The 18031-nt window shown below is 41.0% G+C and overlaps 1 protein-coding gene across 1 annotated transcript; it reads right to left on the bottom strand.

Annotated features, from left to right (window-relative positions):
- Positions 1-3009: 3009 nt before the first annotated feature.
- LOC308276732 (vomeronasal type-2 receptor 116-like) lies at positions 3010-17891 on the bottom strand (the record flags this gene model as incomplete). The annotated part of the gene is made up of 8 exons (XM_080715572.1): positions 3010-3962; positions 4319-4331; positions 7880-8107; positions 9651-10457; positions 11989-12035; positions 14622-14706; positions 15847-16138; positions 17755-17891. The coding sequence occupies 8 exons, from the start codon at positions 17889-17891 to the stop codon at positions 3010-3012; spliced, it is 2562 nt and encodes an 853-aa protein (XP_080571698.1).
- Between the last annotated feature and the right edge of the window lie 140 nt (positions 17892-18031).

The following is an 18031-nucleotide window of genomic DNA, read 5'->3' as shown; positions in this document are numbered from 1 at the left end:
CCAACAAACTCAACCAAAAGGCTTATAGAACTGATCAACAAATTCAGCAAGGTATCTGGATACAAAATCAATCTTAAAAAATCAGAAGCTTTCCTGTACACCAACCATAAATCCACTGAAAAAGAAATTCAGAAAACACTTCCACTCAGGATCTCCCACAAAAAAATAAAATACCTAGGAATAAACTTGACCAAGGAGGTAAAAGATCTCTACAAAGAAAATTATAAAACACTGAAAAAAGAAATCGAAGAAGATCTTAGAAGATGGAAAGACCTTCCATGTTCATGGATTGGCAGAATAAATATTATTAAAATGGCCATACTCCCAAAACTGATCTACAGATTTAATGCAATGCCCATTAAACTACCAAGATCATTCCTCACAGACATAGAAAAATCAGTCCTTAAATTTATCTGGAATAACAAAAAGCCCAGAATAGCCAAGGTAGTTCTCAGCAACAAAAACCACGCAGGAGGAATCACAATACCTGACTTTAAACTATACTACAAAGCCATTGTAATAAAAACAGCATGGTACTGGCAAAAGAACAGATATATAGACCAATGGAGCAGAATAGAAGACCCAGAAACAAGTCCACACACTTTCAGCCAATTGATTTTTGACAAAGGGACCAAAAACATACACTGGAAAAAAGATAGCCTCTTTAACAAATGGTGTTGGCAAAACTGGTTAACCATATGCAGAAAATTGGATGTTAATCCCACTTTTTCACCCTGTACAAAAGTCAACTCACGATGGATCAAAGACTTGGAAATTAAACCAGAGACTTTGAAGCTCCTTGAAGAGGGCATAGGTCCAACACTACAACACATAGGCACAGACAAACATTTCCTCAACAAGACCCCAAAAGCACAACAAATTAAAAGGAGAATCAATACATGGGATTGCATGAAACTGAAGAGCTTCTGTTCAGCAAAGGAAACTATCAAGAATCTCAATCGAGAGCCAACAGAATGGGAGAAGATTTTTGCCACCTACACCACTGATAGAGGACTAATATCTAGAATATACAGAGAACTCAAGAAACTCAACACTAAGAAAACAAAACATCCAATAACAAAATGGGCAAATGAACTAAATAGACACTTCACAAAAGAAGAAATTCAAATGGCCAATAAATGCATGAAAAAATGCTCAACATCACTGGCAATCAGAGAGCTGCAAATCAAAACTACCCTGAGATTTCACCTAACTCCAACTAGAATGGCCATCATTCAAAACACAAACAACAACAGATGCTGGCGAGGATGTGGAGAAGTGGGAACTCTAAGACATTGTTGGTGGGATTGCAAATTAGTGCAACCACTTTGGAAAACAGTATGGAGAATCCTCAGAAGAATGGGAACAAATCTACCATTTGATCCAGCAATACCACTGTTGGGTATCTACCCAAAAGAAAAGAAACCAAACTATCAAACTAATGCATGTGTATCTATGTTCATAGCTGCACAATTCACCATAGCCAAACTATGGAACCAGCCAAGATGTCCATCAACAGATGAATGGATTACAAAACTGTGGGATATGTACACAATGGAATTTTACTCAGCCATCAAAAAAAACTCAATTACATCATTTTCAGGGAAATGGATGGAGCTGGAGGACATTATGCTAAGTGAGATTAGTCAGGCACAAAAAATAAGAAATCAGATGCTTTCCCTAATATGTGAGAGTTAGGGAGAAATGGGTCATAGGAGGAACTCTTGGAAGAGCATCAGTAACTTTTAACTCTGTTTACATTGTCTTTGGATATACAATATTTTTTTATTTTTTAAGGGAGTTTATTTACCCTTTTGTTGCCTGTGCCATTGAAATCATATCCAAGAAATCACTTCCAATTTCAATGTTGTGAGGTTTTATGACCCAGATTTTCTTCTAAAAGCTGATAGTATTAAGATTTATATTTAGGTCCTTTATCTATTTTGAGTTAATAATTGTATATGTCTTAGGTAAGGGTCCAATTTTATTATTTTTCATTTATTATTATTTTTCAACAATATTTAGTTAAAAGACTAGTATTTCCTCCACCAAAAGTTCATGGAAACCTTGTCAAAAATAACTTGACAATGTATGGAAGAATTTATCTCTAGGCTTTTATTTAGCTCCAATGGTTTATATATCTGCCTTTAGAACAGTACTACACTGTTTCAATTATTGTAGCTTTATATGGTTTGAAATCAGAAAATATACATCTACTAGCTTTGTTCTACTTTGAGACTGTTTTGGGTATCTAGAGCCCATATTCCATATCAGGATAGATTTTTTTTCTGAAAAATAAATAAATAAATGTATGATAGTTTCACCTAAAAAAAAAAAAGAAAAAAAAATATTCTCTGGTAAGAAAGAAAGCAAAAAGAAATATTGAAATGTTATCTTTAAGTCATCAAAAGTTTGGTACCAGACAAATGAAACTGTTATGTGAGATTATCAATGTTAATATTGTATAAATTGCTATAATACTAGATGTCAACCACTAAGCCAAGCGTGGGAAGGAGGGATGGGGAGGGAATGGGGTGGGGATCGGGTAGGGGCTAACTGGGCGATGTGTGCATGTATGTCTACAAAAGTATCTTATTTATACCACTATGATGTATGAATACATTGCACCAATAAAAAATAAATTTAAAAAAAAAAAAAAGAAGAAAGTAGATAAAGTTTATGTTACAGTTAGAGTCAAAAGCAACCTGAGTAATTATTATGGAATCAGTGATCATCCCAGAAAATGTCTGTAACCAGATGTGGTGGCACACACCTGTCTTCCCAGTACCTGGGAGGCTGCAACCAGAGCATAGTAGGTTCCAGGACAGCATCAGCAACTTAGCAAGGCTCTAGAAACTTACAGAGACCGGTTTAAACACACACAAAAAAAAATTGGGAATGTACCTCAGTGGTAGAATGCCCCTGGGCTCAATCCTCAATATCTAGAAGGAGAAGGAAGACAGGAAGACAATACAAAAACTCAACCAGGCTAGATTTTTGTCTCAAGCTTTAAAAAAGAGAGGGAGATTTATGAGAAAAGTCCTCAGAAATCTTATTTCTCCTAGAACTTCTGTCCTTCAGACCTTTCAGAGAGTTCTTCTCAGGTCTTAGGAGAATGATGTAGCACTTGGGGGCAAAGATGCAGCCCAGGAGCCCCGCACTGGAGGCCAAGATGGAGAAGACCTCCACGGCCACCATGGCCTTCCCCTTGCTGCTGTGGTAGACAGGGAGGAAGGTGACCCAGACACTGCAGAACAGCAGTGTGCTGAAGGTCAGGAACTTGGCTTCGTTGAAGGTATCAGGCAGGTTCCTGGCCAGGAAAGCCACAGTGAAGCTCCCCAGGGCCAGGGTACCCAGATATCCCAAAACACAGTAGAAGGCGATGACTGAGCCCTTGTTGCACACAATGAAGATGTGGCCATGTTCAGAGAGTGCATCACTGTCAACAAAGGGAGGAGAGGTTCCCAGCCAGATTGCACAGAGCATCACTTGGATCAGGGAGCAGATAGGTATGATGAAATTAGGAGCCCCTGACACCAGCAGCTGCCTCATCCTTCTCCCAGGACCAGTGGCTTTGAAGGCTAGAACCACAGTGACCGTTTTAGCCAAGACAGTGGAAACAGCCACAGTGAACCCAACTCCAAAGGTAATCTGCTGGAGGATGCAGGTGGCCATGTTGGGACAGCCAATGAAGAGCAAGGAGCAGAGGAAGCAGAAGGCGAGGGAGATGAGCAGGACATAGCTGAGAGCACGGTTGTTGGCCTTGACGATTACAGTGTTGTTGTGCTTCACAAAAACCCCAAGCACCCCAGCTGTGAGTGCAGAGAAGCCCAGAGCAGCACAGGCCAGAGCCATACCCAAGGGGTCCTCATAAGCCAGGAAGGCCACCACCTTCGGGAGGCAGAGACTCTTCTCTGTGTTTGGGTACTCATGCAGGGGGCACTGGGTACACTGTTCTGATTCTGGAAGGGAAACATCAGTAGTTCATAGTTATTGATGTGTCCTATTTGCCATATCTAAGTCCACAGTCACCACTAAAATGTTACAGTGAGGACAGGTTGCCCCTGATGTTCAAGAGAAGCCCCTGAGTAGTCTGTGCCATCTCTGACAGGAGAATGCTGAATCCACCCTCCCAGGGACACTGAGCTCACTGTGTGTCCAGGTGGCTCTTCCTGTGGCTCAGTCATGTCACCAAGTCCCCTCCTTCACCTTGGGTCTTCTCATGACTGGAGGACTGCCATGCTTATAACACTGACCCAGAGCCATCAGCAGAAAGCTTTCCTGATACATGCTCAACCCAGAGGTCAACTTCCTATACCATACAGCACCTCCTATGCCTGAGAAATGTGACAGAGAAGATTACTGTAGGGTGGCTGTGAACTTTTACCTGTTTTATTGGAAATGTGTCCCTCTGGGCATAGAACACAGGTAAAACAGCAGACAGGTCTTCCTTCCTGGGGGATTCTCCTGAATCCTGGGCCACAGTTCTGGCTGCACACAGACTGAGGAGTCTGAGGGAAACCAGGTGATGCTTAGTATGTGCTGCGTTATTATCTACTTTAACAGTAAGTCAGAATCTCTCTCCAAATGAGAAAGAACTTTGACCTGAAAGAGAAGGTCATCTCTCATAACACCAAAGGTCACCATTGGATCCTACAGAGACACCTGATTCAGGGCTCCTATGCTGAGCTGCTGTCTCTCCTCAAGTTATCACCAAATGTCACCATGGCACAGGATCATGTTGGGTTTAGACATCACCAGCCACACACCCAGGCTTCTCTCTCTTTTTATGTTACCTCCTTTCTGTATAAGATTCTCTGTGGTTCTTTCAGGTGGTATGCCTGAGAATATTATAGAGTTTCATCTTTGATGTGGATTGTGGACTGACTCTCTCTCTCCCTCTCTCTCTCTCCCTATCTCTCTCACTGTATCTCTATCTCTACATCAAATCTACAGAGAAACTCAGAGTTGTGACACACCACTTGGTGCTGAGATAAAGGATTCACACTTGACATCACCTCAGGACTCTTATTACTTAACTACTTTTGAAGTAACTGGAATTGAACACAGAGCCTTGAGCATGCTGGGCAAGAGCTATACCCCTGAGCTGTACCCTAAGCACTTCAAGACCCTATTTGTTTATTTTTTATTTATCAATTTATTTTTTTATAATGTGCATGAACCAGAGTTCATTTAGAGAGAGTGATACAGATTAGTTATAAGATAAAAAGTTATTTTCTTGTTTGTGTGTTTGTTTCTTAATTTTTTTATTGGTGCACTGTATTCATACATCATAATAGGATAAAAAAAACTTTTGTAGACATACATGCACACTTCGCTTAGTTAGCCCCTATCTAATTCCCACCCCATTCCTTCCCCATCCCTCCTTCCCATGCTTGGCTTAGTGGTTGACATCTAGTATTATAGCAATTTATCCAGAATTAACAATGATAATCTCACATAACAGATTCATTTGTCTGATACCAAGCTTTTGATGACTTAGAGATAACATTTCAGTATTTCTTTTTGTTTTCTTTCTTACTAGAGGATATTTTTTATTTTTTTAATGTGAAACTATCATACATTTATTTATTTATTTTTCAGAAAAAACCTATCCTAACATAAAATATGAACTCTAAATACCCAATCTCAAAAAAGAACAAAGCTAGAAGATGTGCTGAAAGGCTCCATTTTAAAAGAAAAATTATAAGCCCCTAGCAGCCAGCTAATAGTTAAAAAGAAAAAATATTTTTACTGCAGCTTAAGAAGTATAGGCTCAAGAATGAGAAATATGCAATAAGCCCACCCTGTTCCAGGAACCTACCTAGCATCTTATCTATACTGAGCGGGTCAGCGCGCCCTGTGCCGAGAACCTGCTGACTACACCTGGTATCTTATCTAACACTTGACTACAGAATGTACTTTTCAAATGTTTCTGTAATTTTCTGTAAACGCATGCAATCTGGCCCAAAACCCCCTAACTAGTGGTTTTTTCCTTATAAATACCCTCTGTTTCAGTCGCTCGGGGCCGAACTCCTATACGAGTCAGCCCCAGTGCACTGGCTTCTTAATAAACCTTTTGTTTTTTGCATCAAGGAAAAAAGTCTCTCGTGTGTACTTGGACTCGCGTATCCCAAGGCTTGATTGAGGGTCTCCCCTCTGCGGGGGTCTTTCAGTACTTTTTCTGATTTCAAACCTCATAAGGCTAAAATAATTGAAACAGTGTAGTGCTGCTATAAAGGCAGATATATAAACCAGTGGAGTAAAATAAAAAGCCTAGAAATAAATTATTCCATATATGGTCAAGTTATTGTTGTCAAGGTTTCCAAGAACATTTGGTGAAGAAAATAGTAATTTTTTCACTAAATATTGTTGAAAAATAATAATTACATGAAAAATAATAAAATTGGACCCTTACCTAACACCATATACAAATATTAACTCAAATTAGATAAAAGACCTAAATATAAATCTTTAGACTATAAACTTTTAGGAGAAAATCTGGGTCATAAAACTTCACAACATTGAAATGTGCAGTGATTTCTTGGATATGATTTCAAAGTCACAGGAAACAAAAGAGTAAACAAACAAACTTCCTAAAAAAAAATGTACATCCAAAGACAATGTAAACAGAGTTAAAAGTTACTTATAGAATGGGATAAAATATTTCCAAATTCTATACCTGAAGGTATATTAATATTCCAAATAGAAATCCTAAAATTTAGCAACAATAAAAGCAAACAATACAATTTAGAGATAGGTAAAAGACTAACATAAATAATGAATCTCCACAGATAACCAATCTTAGTTGTCTGCTGGATGGAAAATCTTGTTTCTCTGGTTCTGGTGTGTATTACCTATTTCTTCATTGTAATTAATCTCTTTGAGTATATTCTCTAGCACTGATTTTGAAGACATAAATTCCTTCAGTTTCTGTTTGTCATGGAAGCTTCTCATTTCCCGATCTAATTTGATAGAAAGTTTTGCTGGGTAGGAAATTTTTGGCTGGAAGTTGTTTCCTTTCAGAGTTTGTAATATATTACTCCAAGCCCTTCTGGCTCTCATGACTTGGTTTGGGAAGTCGGGAGTGATTCTAATTCATTTGCCTCTGAATGTTACTTGGCCTTTTGTTTTTGTTGCCTTTAAGATTCTCTGCTTGACTTCCACATTGGTCATTTTGAAAATTATATGGCATGGGGAACCTCTTTTCTGATCCTGTCTAAGGGAGTTCTATAAGTTTCCTGGACCTGTGTATCAACCTCTTGCTCTATGCTTGAAACATATTCTGCTATTATTTCTTTAAAGAGATTATTGATCCCTTTGGTTTCACCTTCTTTTCCCTCCTCTATTCTGATTATTCTTAGGTTAGCTCTTTTAAAATGGGCCCATATTTCTTCAATGTCAGATTCCTGCTGTCTGATTTTTTTTCTAAGTTATAAATTATGTGTTTGTTTTTGGAGTAATCCTCTTCTAGGAGCGAGATTCTATTCTCCATGTGGTCTAATCGATTGTTTGTACTTTGAATTGAGGTCTTTACCTCAATGATTGCATCCTTTATGTCTTTTAGAGTCCCTCTAAATTCTTTTAGAATGTCCTGTATTATTTCTACAGTTATATTCTTGATTTGATCTTCTGGAGATCTCTGAATTTCTGTGTTATCAGGTTCTGATAATATGGGGTTGTGGGCATTCATTGCTCTATTGTTGTTCCTCTTTCCCATGATTTCAGAATTTTGTGCCTTCCCTGGATCACTACGACTTCCCTTAGCATGCTCTGTCTCTAGTCTATGGTAACCTCAGCTGTCACTACTCCTGCCACTACTGGCCCCGACTATACTCATGATCCTCTTTGTTTATTCAATAAGGAAACAGAATCATACCTGTGTGAAGCCAATAGGCCACTCTATGATCTCTTCATTGATGACCAAGCCTTGATGGAGGAGACTTCCAGAGGCAAACTCCCCTACTTTAACCAGCAACCCAAGACCACCAGGGAAATTCACAGCATTCTGGATATCATACATGGCTGCATTGTCTCCTTTCTTGTCTAAGGATATGAGCTGCCCCGCACTGTTGGTAAACTGGAGTTTCTTCAGGAGTGGATGGAGCTGGAGGAGAGGCATTGATGTGGCAATGAGGTGTGCAGACAAATGGAAGGTAGAAAGCCCTTAATTCCTAGGCAGTCCTTCTTCCCACCTCTCTAGACTCAATTCCTCTTGGGGAAAGATACTGGTCAGTATGTTTCAATGGTCACCTCTCGTGGGCTCTAGGGAAGGGAAGAGTTCTCCCATGGGCACAGGGGTGGAGCCCTGGAGTCCAGGGATTCTAGGATGTGTCAAGAGGGTGGCACTGGAAGAGGATCTGCCACAACCCTGACCAGCAAAGCCTATTTGGAGCAGCTTGGAAGCTAATCCTTGAACTTAGTAAGGCCCCAAGAGTGGTGGGGCTTTTCAGAACCTGCATTCTGGGGAGGGACGACTGGTGTGTGCATGTCACACCTCATCAAAACAGAAAGAATGCCAAATGTGGTGGCACACCTTTGCAATTCACCTGGACACAGTGACCTCCTTTTCAAAGTACCAACATATCATAAGAACCAAATGGCACATTTAACATTATTATAGGAAAAATAGAAATTAGATGGTAGTTGAGACATTCTGACATTGCTTTTTACATATTTGCCTTTGTCTTCAGAGTAAACTTATTTAGATATTCCAGGATTCTGATTAGTGATGTTGATTATTGTTAATTAGTTGATAAATGTATTTTATACACAGACTATATAGATTCAGATCAGTTAGGATTAAAATCAATAAACATCCATCTCAAATCTGGAGGGCAGTCTGAGATGATAGGAAACATACATGGTCTCCTACTTAGAAGTGGAGCCAAAAGCTACATTGCAGCTGATTTTTAAGTTTTGGGAAATTAATAATCTCTAAACTAGATGCAATGGCACATTCCTGTTACCAAGTATTTGGGAGGCTGAACAGGTGGATCGAGAATTCAAGGCCCACATCAGACTCTCAGTGAGGCTCTCAAAAACTTTTGAAACCATGTATCAAAATTAATATAAAACTTGAGAGATATTTAAAAACATTTAGAGCTGGAGGTGTCCTGACTTTGAAAATAATATGGAACAATAAGAAGGAGGAGAAAGAGAAAGGAGAGGAGGAGGCTTAAGAACAATTCATTTCCCAGAGTCATAACTTATATGTAATCAAGATATAAAGCAATAGAGCCTAAATGGGTAGAGTCCAATTTTTGATGCAAAGTACCCAGAATCAGACATGGGCACTGAGTCTATATCTCCTGGCATTAGATACATTCTAAAAAAAGTGCAGATCAGAGAAATTTTAATCACCCTCTCATTTACAAATTGTGTTCACATATTTGAAAGCAATTTATCCTGCAATAGAAAATGATATCCTGGTCAGTTTTCTAATTAAATAGTCTGAGATGGAAGCTCCCAGAAGCAGAATTCTCCCCACATGTGTAAAGTCCCAGCTACACCTAGAGCCAGTGTGAAAGTGCCCACATTTTTTGTTGCCAGATCCTGCTGGTCTAGAAATGAAAACACAGTCAGAATGCCCCTCACTATGTGGGTACCTTCAGGTGCTCAGCCCTTGCTTGCTACTGAGGAAGGCTTACCTGCCATGGAGGGGGCCTGGGCTGCTCTGCATCCTCTGGAGATCCCTGTGCTATTCTCTCCACAAGCACCTCATGGAGGACGTAGGCCACAGCATACACGGCATTATAGAGGAAATAGCTGGAATCAGATAACATCATGATGTCGCTATATTGTGCCATAGTCTCTAAGGAGGTATTTGGTTCACACTCTCCAATCTTCCCACATGATGAGCCAGTGGGTGAGCAGTTAAAATGGGAAGTCCAAAATTTACTGAAGAAAAAATCATCTGGGTACTGGGAAGGGGTGACAGTCTTGAGAAAGTTGTGGAAGCCAGGGATTTCTCGTTTGTGTTGTGAAAATGAGAAGCTTCCATGGAAAGAATGCAATATTTGATGCATCTCTAACACAGTGATATCCCACTTGTCTGCCATGATCCACACCTTTCCCATGGTGAGAAGAAAAGCTCCCACAATGTCCACTATGATGAGACTCTCTGCTTCTCCATAGAGTATATGCACATTTGCAGGTGGAATGCTGAGCCTGCTCAGGGCAGAGAGGATACGTGTTGTATCTACTTTCTTAAGGGCAGGGAGCCTTTCTGTTAAGGCCACACAGATATCTTTTTTCACTATATCCACATTCAGAGCCTGAAGGAACTGTTCTCCTTTCAAGTCATCAGATATGAAGATGGCCACCCAAGTCCAGCCAAAATGCAACAGTAATGAGACCACTGCATGGACCAGAGAGCTGTCCTCAGGGGCCATCTGGTAGAGTGATGGGAACTGGTCTTTGTCACTTAGCATGGGATCAAAAGGTCCATACGTGATCTGATAAAGCAAACAAAATATGATTCTGAGTTTATTGGGCCTTGGGTTTGTTTCTCCTGAGAAAGGAATTAGACATCTGTACATTACAGGGCTAATCAGACAAGCAAAGTTGCACACATCAGTGACCTCTGTCGTTGTGAGGCTCAGACAGGAGGATTGCACGTTGGAGACCAGCACCAGGAAATTGACAAGGCCTTGTTTCAAAGAAAAAAATGAGCCAGGTTTGGTGGCACACATTTGTAATTGCAACACTTGGGAGGCTGAGACATGAAGATCGCGGTTTTCAGACAGCCTCAACTACTTAGTGAGGCCCTCTACAACTCAGTGAGACCATGATTTCAAATACAAAATAAAAAATAAACTTGGGGGTATACTTTGAAGGCAGAATACTTCTGAGTTCAGTCTCCAGTGCAAAAAAAAATAAAAATAATAACTAACAAAATATACAAGTTCTCTGTCCTAGAAGAGAATCTCCCCAAGTTCAAATCATAGAGAGAAAGGGAGAGGGAAAGGGAAAGGAAGGAGAGGGAGGGAGGGAGGGGGAGAGAAGAGAGAGAGAGAGAGAGAGAGAGAGAGAGAGAGAGAGAGAGAGAGAGAGAGAGAAGAAATTCAACTGAATAAAATACTTTTGAGTCGAGGGGAAGACCTATAGACCTTATCTGTTCGCTCATTGTGGGCAGAAAAAAACACTATGTCTGAGTGTTCTTACCTTTAAAAAGTGAAAAGGATCCACACTGACATACAATCATAATCCCTGTACTTGGTTGACTGAGAAAGGAGGATCGCAGGTTCTCAGTCAGCCTCTGCACCTTAGTTAGGCTCTAATTCAAAATAAAAATAAAATGGGTCTTGGGGTGTTACTTAGAAGGAGAATGCCCCTGGATTTGGTGCACAGTATCACAATTTTAAAAGGTATATAGACTTCTGGGAAGATGGTGACAGAGAAAAGCGGGGCTTATGAGCTCTGCTAACAACCAATCTCTATTACCACAAAATCAGCGCCTTTCATAGCCAGAAAACACCATCAGCAGAGAAACAAAAAATGTAATTACATGGGACAGAGAAAAAGAGGGCTGAAAAAACGAGACACCAGAAGGCAACCAGACCGCAGTGCTGCAGCCGGAGCCGCAGCACGAAGCAGCAGGTGAAATTTTCTCTTGCAGCACCAGGCTCCAGAGAGGAGGGGAACTCAGAACGGAGCTCAGAGCCAGAGAGGAGATACGCCAGCCTCACAGCCGAGGATGTGGTAACAGCGCCTTACTGCCGGCGGCAGCAGCGAGCTCACCAGATGGCACCAGACCAATGCACTCAACAGCCCACCAGGCTCCAGAGAGGAGTGGTGGACAGCGAGCCGAGGTGAGCCGCTGCGGATCAGCCAGGAGGAATTCGGCAGATTTCTCGGCACAGGGAGCATCTAAAGCTCCCAGAGGCTGGGCTCAGCACACCCTGCAGGGACTCAGAGCAGAGCTCAAAAACGGAAAAGAAATACGCCAGCCTCATGGCCCAGGGCATAGCAGCGGCGCCATATTACCACCGGCAGCATCAGCAGTGGATTCACCGAGTCCACTACAGCTCCATCTGCGCACTCAACAACGGTGAGTCAAATTGTTGCCCCTAGAGGAGAAATTCCAGTACTGTACTCCCAGGGAATTGACCCAGTGGGGGAGGGGCGGTGGCAGAGATATCACACCATAGGAGAACGCCTAACCTGGCACCCCCCCATGGTCTAAAGCAGCCTCGATAGACTCCGTGGGTCTGACACTCTGTGATACAACCCAGTAGAGGAATAGTGGGGACTGAGATACCACAGACTCAAGATCCAGAGCACCTTAAGTGAAGTCATAGTGACCCAAGGGAAGAACCCAGAGAAGGCACAAACTTCCAAAATCATGGGAAAGAGGAATAACAATGGAGCAATGAATGCCCACAACCCCACAACATCAAAACCTGATAAAACAGAAATACAGAGATTTCTAGAAGATCAAATCAGGAAAATAACTGTAGAAATAATAGAGGGGTTTCAAAAAGAATTCAGAGAGAGCCAAAAAGAGATAAAGGATGCAATTAATGAAGTAAAGGCCTCAATTCAAAGTACAAACAACCGATTAGACCACATGGAGAATAGAATCACGCTCTTAGAAGATGATCACTCCAAAAATAAGCGTATAGTTTCTAACTTAGAAAAAAAAATCTGACAGCAGAAATCTGACATTGAAGAAATATGGGTCCATTTTAAGAGAGCCAACCTAAAAATAATGGGAATAGAGGAGGGAAAAGAAGGTGATACCAAAGGGATCAGCAATCTCTTCAAGGAAGTAATAGCAGAAAATTTTCCAAACATAGAACAAGAGGTTGATACACAGGTTCAGGAAACTTATAGAACCCCCTTTAGAGAGTATCGGAGAAGAAGATTCCCCACGCCACATAATTGTCAAAATGACCAATGTGGAAGCCAAGCAGAGAATCTTAAAGGCAACAAAAACAAAGGGCCAAGTAACATTCAGAGGCAAACCAATTAGAATCACTCCAGACTTCCCAAACCAAGTCATGAGAGCCAGAAGTGCTTGGAGTAACATATTCCAAACTCTGAAAGAAAACAAATTCCAGACAAAAATTTCCTACCCAGCAAAACTTTCTATCAAATTAGATGGGGAAATAAGAAGCTTCCATGACAAACAGAAACTCAAGGAATTTATGTCTTCAAAACCAGCGCTAGAAAAAATACTCAGAGATTAACTACAAAGAACAATTAGGTAACACACACCAGAACCAGAGAAACAAGATTTTCCATCCAACAGACAACTAAGATTGGTTATCTGTGGAGATTCATTATTTATGTTAGTCTTTTACCTATCTCTAAATTGTATTGTTTGCTTTTATTGTTGCTAATTTTTAGGATTTCTAGTTGGAATATTAATATACCTTCAGACATAGCATTTGGAAATATTTTATCCCATTTTATCAGTAACTTTTAACTCTGTTTGCATTGTCTTTGGATACACAATATTTTTTTTTATTTTTTAGGGAGTTTGTATACTCTTCTGTTGCCTGTGCCATTGAAATAATATCCAAGAAATCACTGCCAATTACAATGTTGTGAGGTTTAATGACCCAGATTTTCTCCTAAAAGTTTATAGTCTTAAGATGTATATTTAGGTCTTTTATCTATTTTGAGTTAATATTTGTATATGGTGTTAGGTAAGGGTCCAATTTTATTATTTTTCATGTAATTATTATTTTTCAACAATATTTAGTTAAAAGATTTGTATTTCCTCCACCAAAAGTTCATGTAAACAATGTCAAAAATAACTTGACAATATATGGAATAATTTATCTCTAGCCTTTTATTTAACTCCAATGATTTATATATCTGCCTTTAGAACAGTACTATACAGTTTCAATTATTGTAGCTTTATATGGTTTGAAATCAGAAAATATACATCTTCTAGCTTTGTTCTCCTTCGAGATTATTTTGGGTATCTAGAGTCCATATTCCATATCAGGATAGATTTTTTTCTGAAAAATAAATAAATGTATGATAGTTTCACCTAAAAAATATTCTCTGGTAAGAAAGAAAGCAAAAAGAAATATTGAAATGTTATCGTTAAGTCATCAAAAGCTTGGTATCAGACAAATGAAACTGTTATGTGAGATTATCATTTTTAATATTGGATAAATTGCTAGAATACTAGATTTCAACCACTAAGTCAAGCATGGGAAGGAGGGATGGAGAGGGAATGGGTGGGGATCGGGAAGGGGCTAACTGGGCGATGTGTGCATGTATGTCTACAAAAGTTTTATCTTTATACCATTATGATGTATGAATACAGTACACCAATAAAAATAAATTAAAAAAATAAAATAAATAAAATAAAATAAAATACAAAGGCAAATAAATGGAAAGGTGAAATCTGCAACTGCTTTCACCTCCTGCCTGGGTATAAGGAGGTATGGTGTGGGGTGCAGCACTGAGGTAGCTTATTGTATTTTACTCTTGTGAAGCAGAACCAGCAACAGCCACCCATGCTGCCTGTGCACACCAATGATGGAATGTCTTCTTACTACACTGACCTACTGATAGTCTGGACTTCATTTATGAACGTGATGACTTAGATCATCTTAAGGATTACTTCCATTTATACTATCTGGGTTTCTCAAGCTTACTTCTCCCTGAACACAATGCTTCTAAGCTACTGCCTGTGTTTGGCAGTGACACCATCCTGATTGTTAGAAGTGTTTCCAGAGCTTCCTGCAAAGAAGCAGTGACTTTGTGAGGTCTGATTCCTCAGCTCTGTCATCACTCTGACCAAAGGGCCTGATGAGAAGAGCTGAGATGAGGAAAGGTCTACTAGGTTCACAGATTTAGAGGTTCTGGAGTTGCCATTCCTCTATCCATGTTCAGAAGTCTCCAAGGCAGAGACTTTGGTGACAAGACATGGCAGAGGGACAGAGCTCACAGCTCATGGCAGGAGAAAGCAGCAAGTGAGATGGGGGATCTAGAGACAGATATAGTTCCCAAGACTATGCACACAACCACTTCAGCCATCCATATCTCACTTTTCCAGGTGGCTGGTGTGTAATAGTGAATCCCAAAATATATGCTTTAGGGGAAATGTCACTGGATGGGCTCTCAAGAGATCTGCTTGGATGGACATGAGCGAGGCAGGCTGGGCAGAGGCTGTGGGTAAGCCCCAGGTTGGATTTCTCTGAGCCTCCACTCTCCTTGGGATCCTTAGAGGCACAATGGACTTTATTGTTGCTTCAGATGCCAGCCAGATGCCCAGGAGCTGCTCTCCCTACACCTGACAGTCTCTGGTGGAGGCATCTGAAGTTGTCATGTCCTGTGTGGACAGTCTCTATGCTGATGTCGTCTCCAGGGAGGCTCACAGGTATGAGCCATCGGGAGTCAATCTTCCCAGTGTGTGGGAGACTAATATATAGCTGAGACTTATTTATTTATTTATTTATTTATTTATTTATTTAGTTTTGCATTGGGGATTGAGCTCAAGGGCATTCTACCTCTGAGCTACATTCCCAGCTAAGCAAAATTTTTCATTTGCAAACAGAATCTCACTGAGTTGCCTAGGGACACATTATGTTTCTGAGCCTGGTCTCCAACCTGTGGTCCTGCTCACACAGCCTCCCAAGTACTGGGATCACAGGTGAGCTCCATGTCCTGCTTACTTAGATGCTTAATAGCCAGAGCTCCTTCTTCATCTTTCTCCTCACACTAATGATAGTCTCAAGCATTTGGGAATTCACTGAGACCCAATCACCTGAACCCTCATGAGTAATAAACACTCAAATTCCACTTTGTCTTGATCACACAGTAGAAACAAGCACTAGGGGAAATCTGCACATTTCTTTACAGAATTCTTGGCCAACTTACCTGAGGGGTTCTGTAGAGCTTCAACAGGGCTCCAATCTCAGCCGAAAATGTTGGCGAGGTCCCAGCAATGGCGGCAACAGGACTGTACTTGCTCTTGCACACATAGTTGGGGAGAAATACGTCACCACCTGACAGCCACATCAGAGTGTCATGAAGGGTCCTGTGTTCACTGGAGTAGACATTGTAAAGCTGAAACCCCAAGGTCAGGTTGGGGAGCAGGTGCGGGTCCCTGTTGATCTCCTCGATGGTGAAGTAAAAGGCCAGCACATGTTGGTATTTCTTCCAAAGCCACCTGGACAGAGGAGCAGCATCAGGGAGAAAGTGAGGTCAGGAGGTTCAGGGGCAAGTCCGGAGCCAGCATCAGCACCAGACAGACTAGATCCAGGAGGCAATGCAGAGGAGGCCCTGGCCTTTGGACCCTGTGCATGTAATGTTCATAGGGTAGTAGATGATCTTGAAATGGCTCTTGGATTTTGAGAAGCAAACTGTGTCCTTAACTTTGAGAAATTTGTGAGTCATTTGGAGTGGGCTGAGGTGGAGATGTGCTACATGCTACTGCTATCAACTGGACCACTTTGCTGAAGTTTCTATAAATTCAAGGTGCATTGATGGACACAACTGGAGCAGGAAGTTGTTAGGGAAATGAGTGAGTGTGACTCACATCCTTTTTCATAAACCCTGTTTTATGATACTGAGGATTGAACCCAAGCAGAACCTAGGCTTTCTACCGTTGAGCCACACCCTCTCCACATAATAGTTTTTTCTTGAAAATAGGTCTCTGTAGTGTACCAAGAGTTTCACTAAGTTTCTGAGACCTGCACTGAACCTGTTATTTTCCTGTCTCTGTCTCCCAAATGCTGAGATTATAGCCATGAGCCAAGAAGCCAGCTCGGACAAACCTGTCCTCCTTTTCCTCTTAGAGCAGAACCAAGCCAGAAGCAGTGCTGGTTCTCCCTGTGTTCAGCAATCCTTAGCCAGCCTCTGTGCTGCCTGCTGACCAAAGCTTTGGGAACAGTTTCCCCTTTCCCAGGTTCCCAGAGGGATTCTGAGCAGCTCATGCTGTACAGAGCTGTTATAATCTAATCCACAGACAGTTAAGAGAGCCGGCCGGTCATAATGTTTTTCTTCAAATGTGAACACATTATTCAGGACCTATAATTCATTTATGTAGGTTTCGACATCTTTTTTTGTTCCTGGACTTTCTTTGTAGAGAATGTTCCTTGAAACTTCTTCCTCTATTCTGCCCTTTCTCTGCTATTTTTCTACCTAGATTTACCAAAAGTAGTTCTTGGATTTTAGAGCTACCTCTCAAAGGCTTATATTTCTGAAATAATTCATTTAATAAAAAGCTTTTTTTTTTGTGTGTGTGTGTGTGTGTGTGTGTGAGTGTGTGATTATTTGTATGAAAACCAGCGCCACTCTACCTTTAAGATACATCCAAACCTTTTTTTTTATTTTTCCTGGGGCAATGGAGATCGATCCTAGGGGCTTTATACCTGTGAAAAATATCCCAGCCCTTTTAATTTAATTTACTTTCCTAAAAGAGAGCTTTGCTAAGTTTCTGAGGATTTTTTTTTACAAAAATAAATATCAGCAAGCCAGGGTTGAGGCACAAGCTTGCAATCGCAGTTTTGGGGAGGCTAAGACAGGAGAATCTTGCCTTGCAGACAGCCCTAGCTTCTTAGTGAGTCCCTTTGCATCAAAGTGAGACCCTGTTTCTAAATAAGGATTAAAAATAGAACTGGGGTGTAGCTCAGAGAACGAATGCCCCTGGATCCAATCCCCAGAGCCAAAAAGAAGACATTAAACACACAGAAAATCACACATCCACGGGCAAGCATAACACTGGTTTAGAGTGGAACTTATATAGCAGGTTGTCTGCCCCTTGATTTCATTAAAGAAGATTACCAGACCATGGAGAAATCCTGCGTTGCATAGTAAAGTTGGAAAAAGAGCCCCAGCACCAGGTCTCCTTCTTTCTGGATATTCGGCCTCCGGTATTTCCAACACATCATGAAGTAGTCTTCCTTGGAGGATGAGGACATGTGCAAGGGCTGCAAAATCAGGAAGAAGAGAGACAGAGAGAAGGACATCTCAGGCTCCCCCATATATGGACAGTGCTGCTTTCAGGTTGAGCTGCTCAGTTGAGGAGCAGGATGCAGGTGTCGTCTGTGCAGGCACAATG

Source organism: Muscardinus avellanarius (assembly GCF_963383645.1).
Source record: "Muscardinus avellanarius genome assembly, chromosome: 18".
Taxonomy (NCBI): Eukaryota; Metazoa; Chordata; class Mammalia; order Rodentia; family Gliridae; genus Muscardinus; species Muscardinus avellanarius.
The sequence above is the reverse complement of the archived record's forward strand: the minus strand, read 5'-3'. Positions and strand labels throughout refer to the sequence as shown.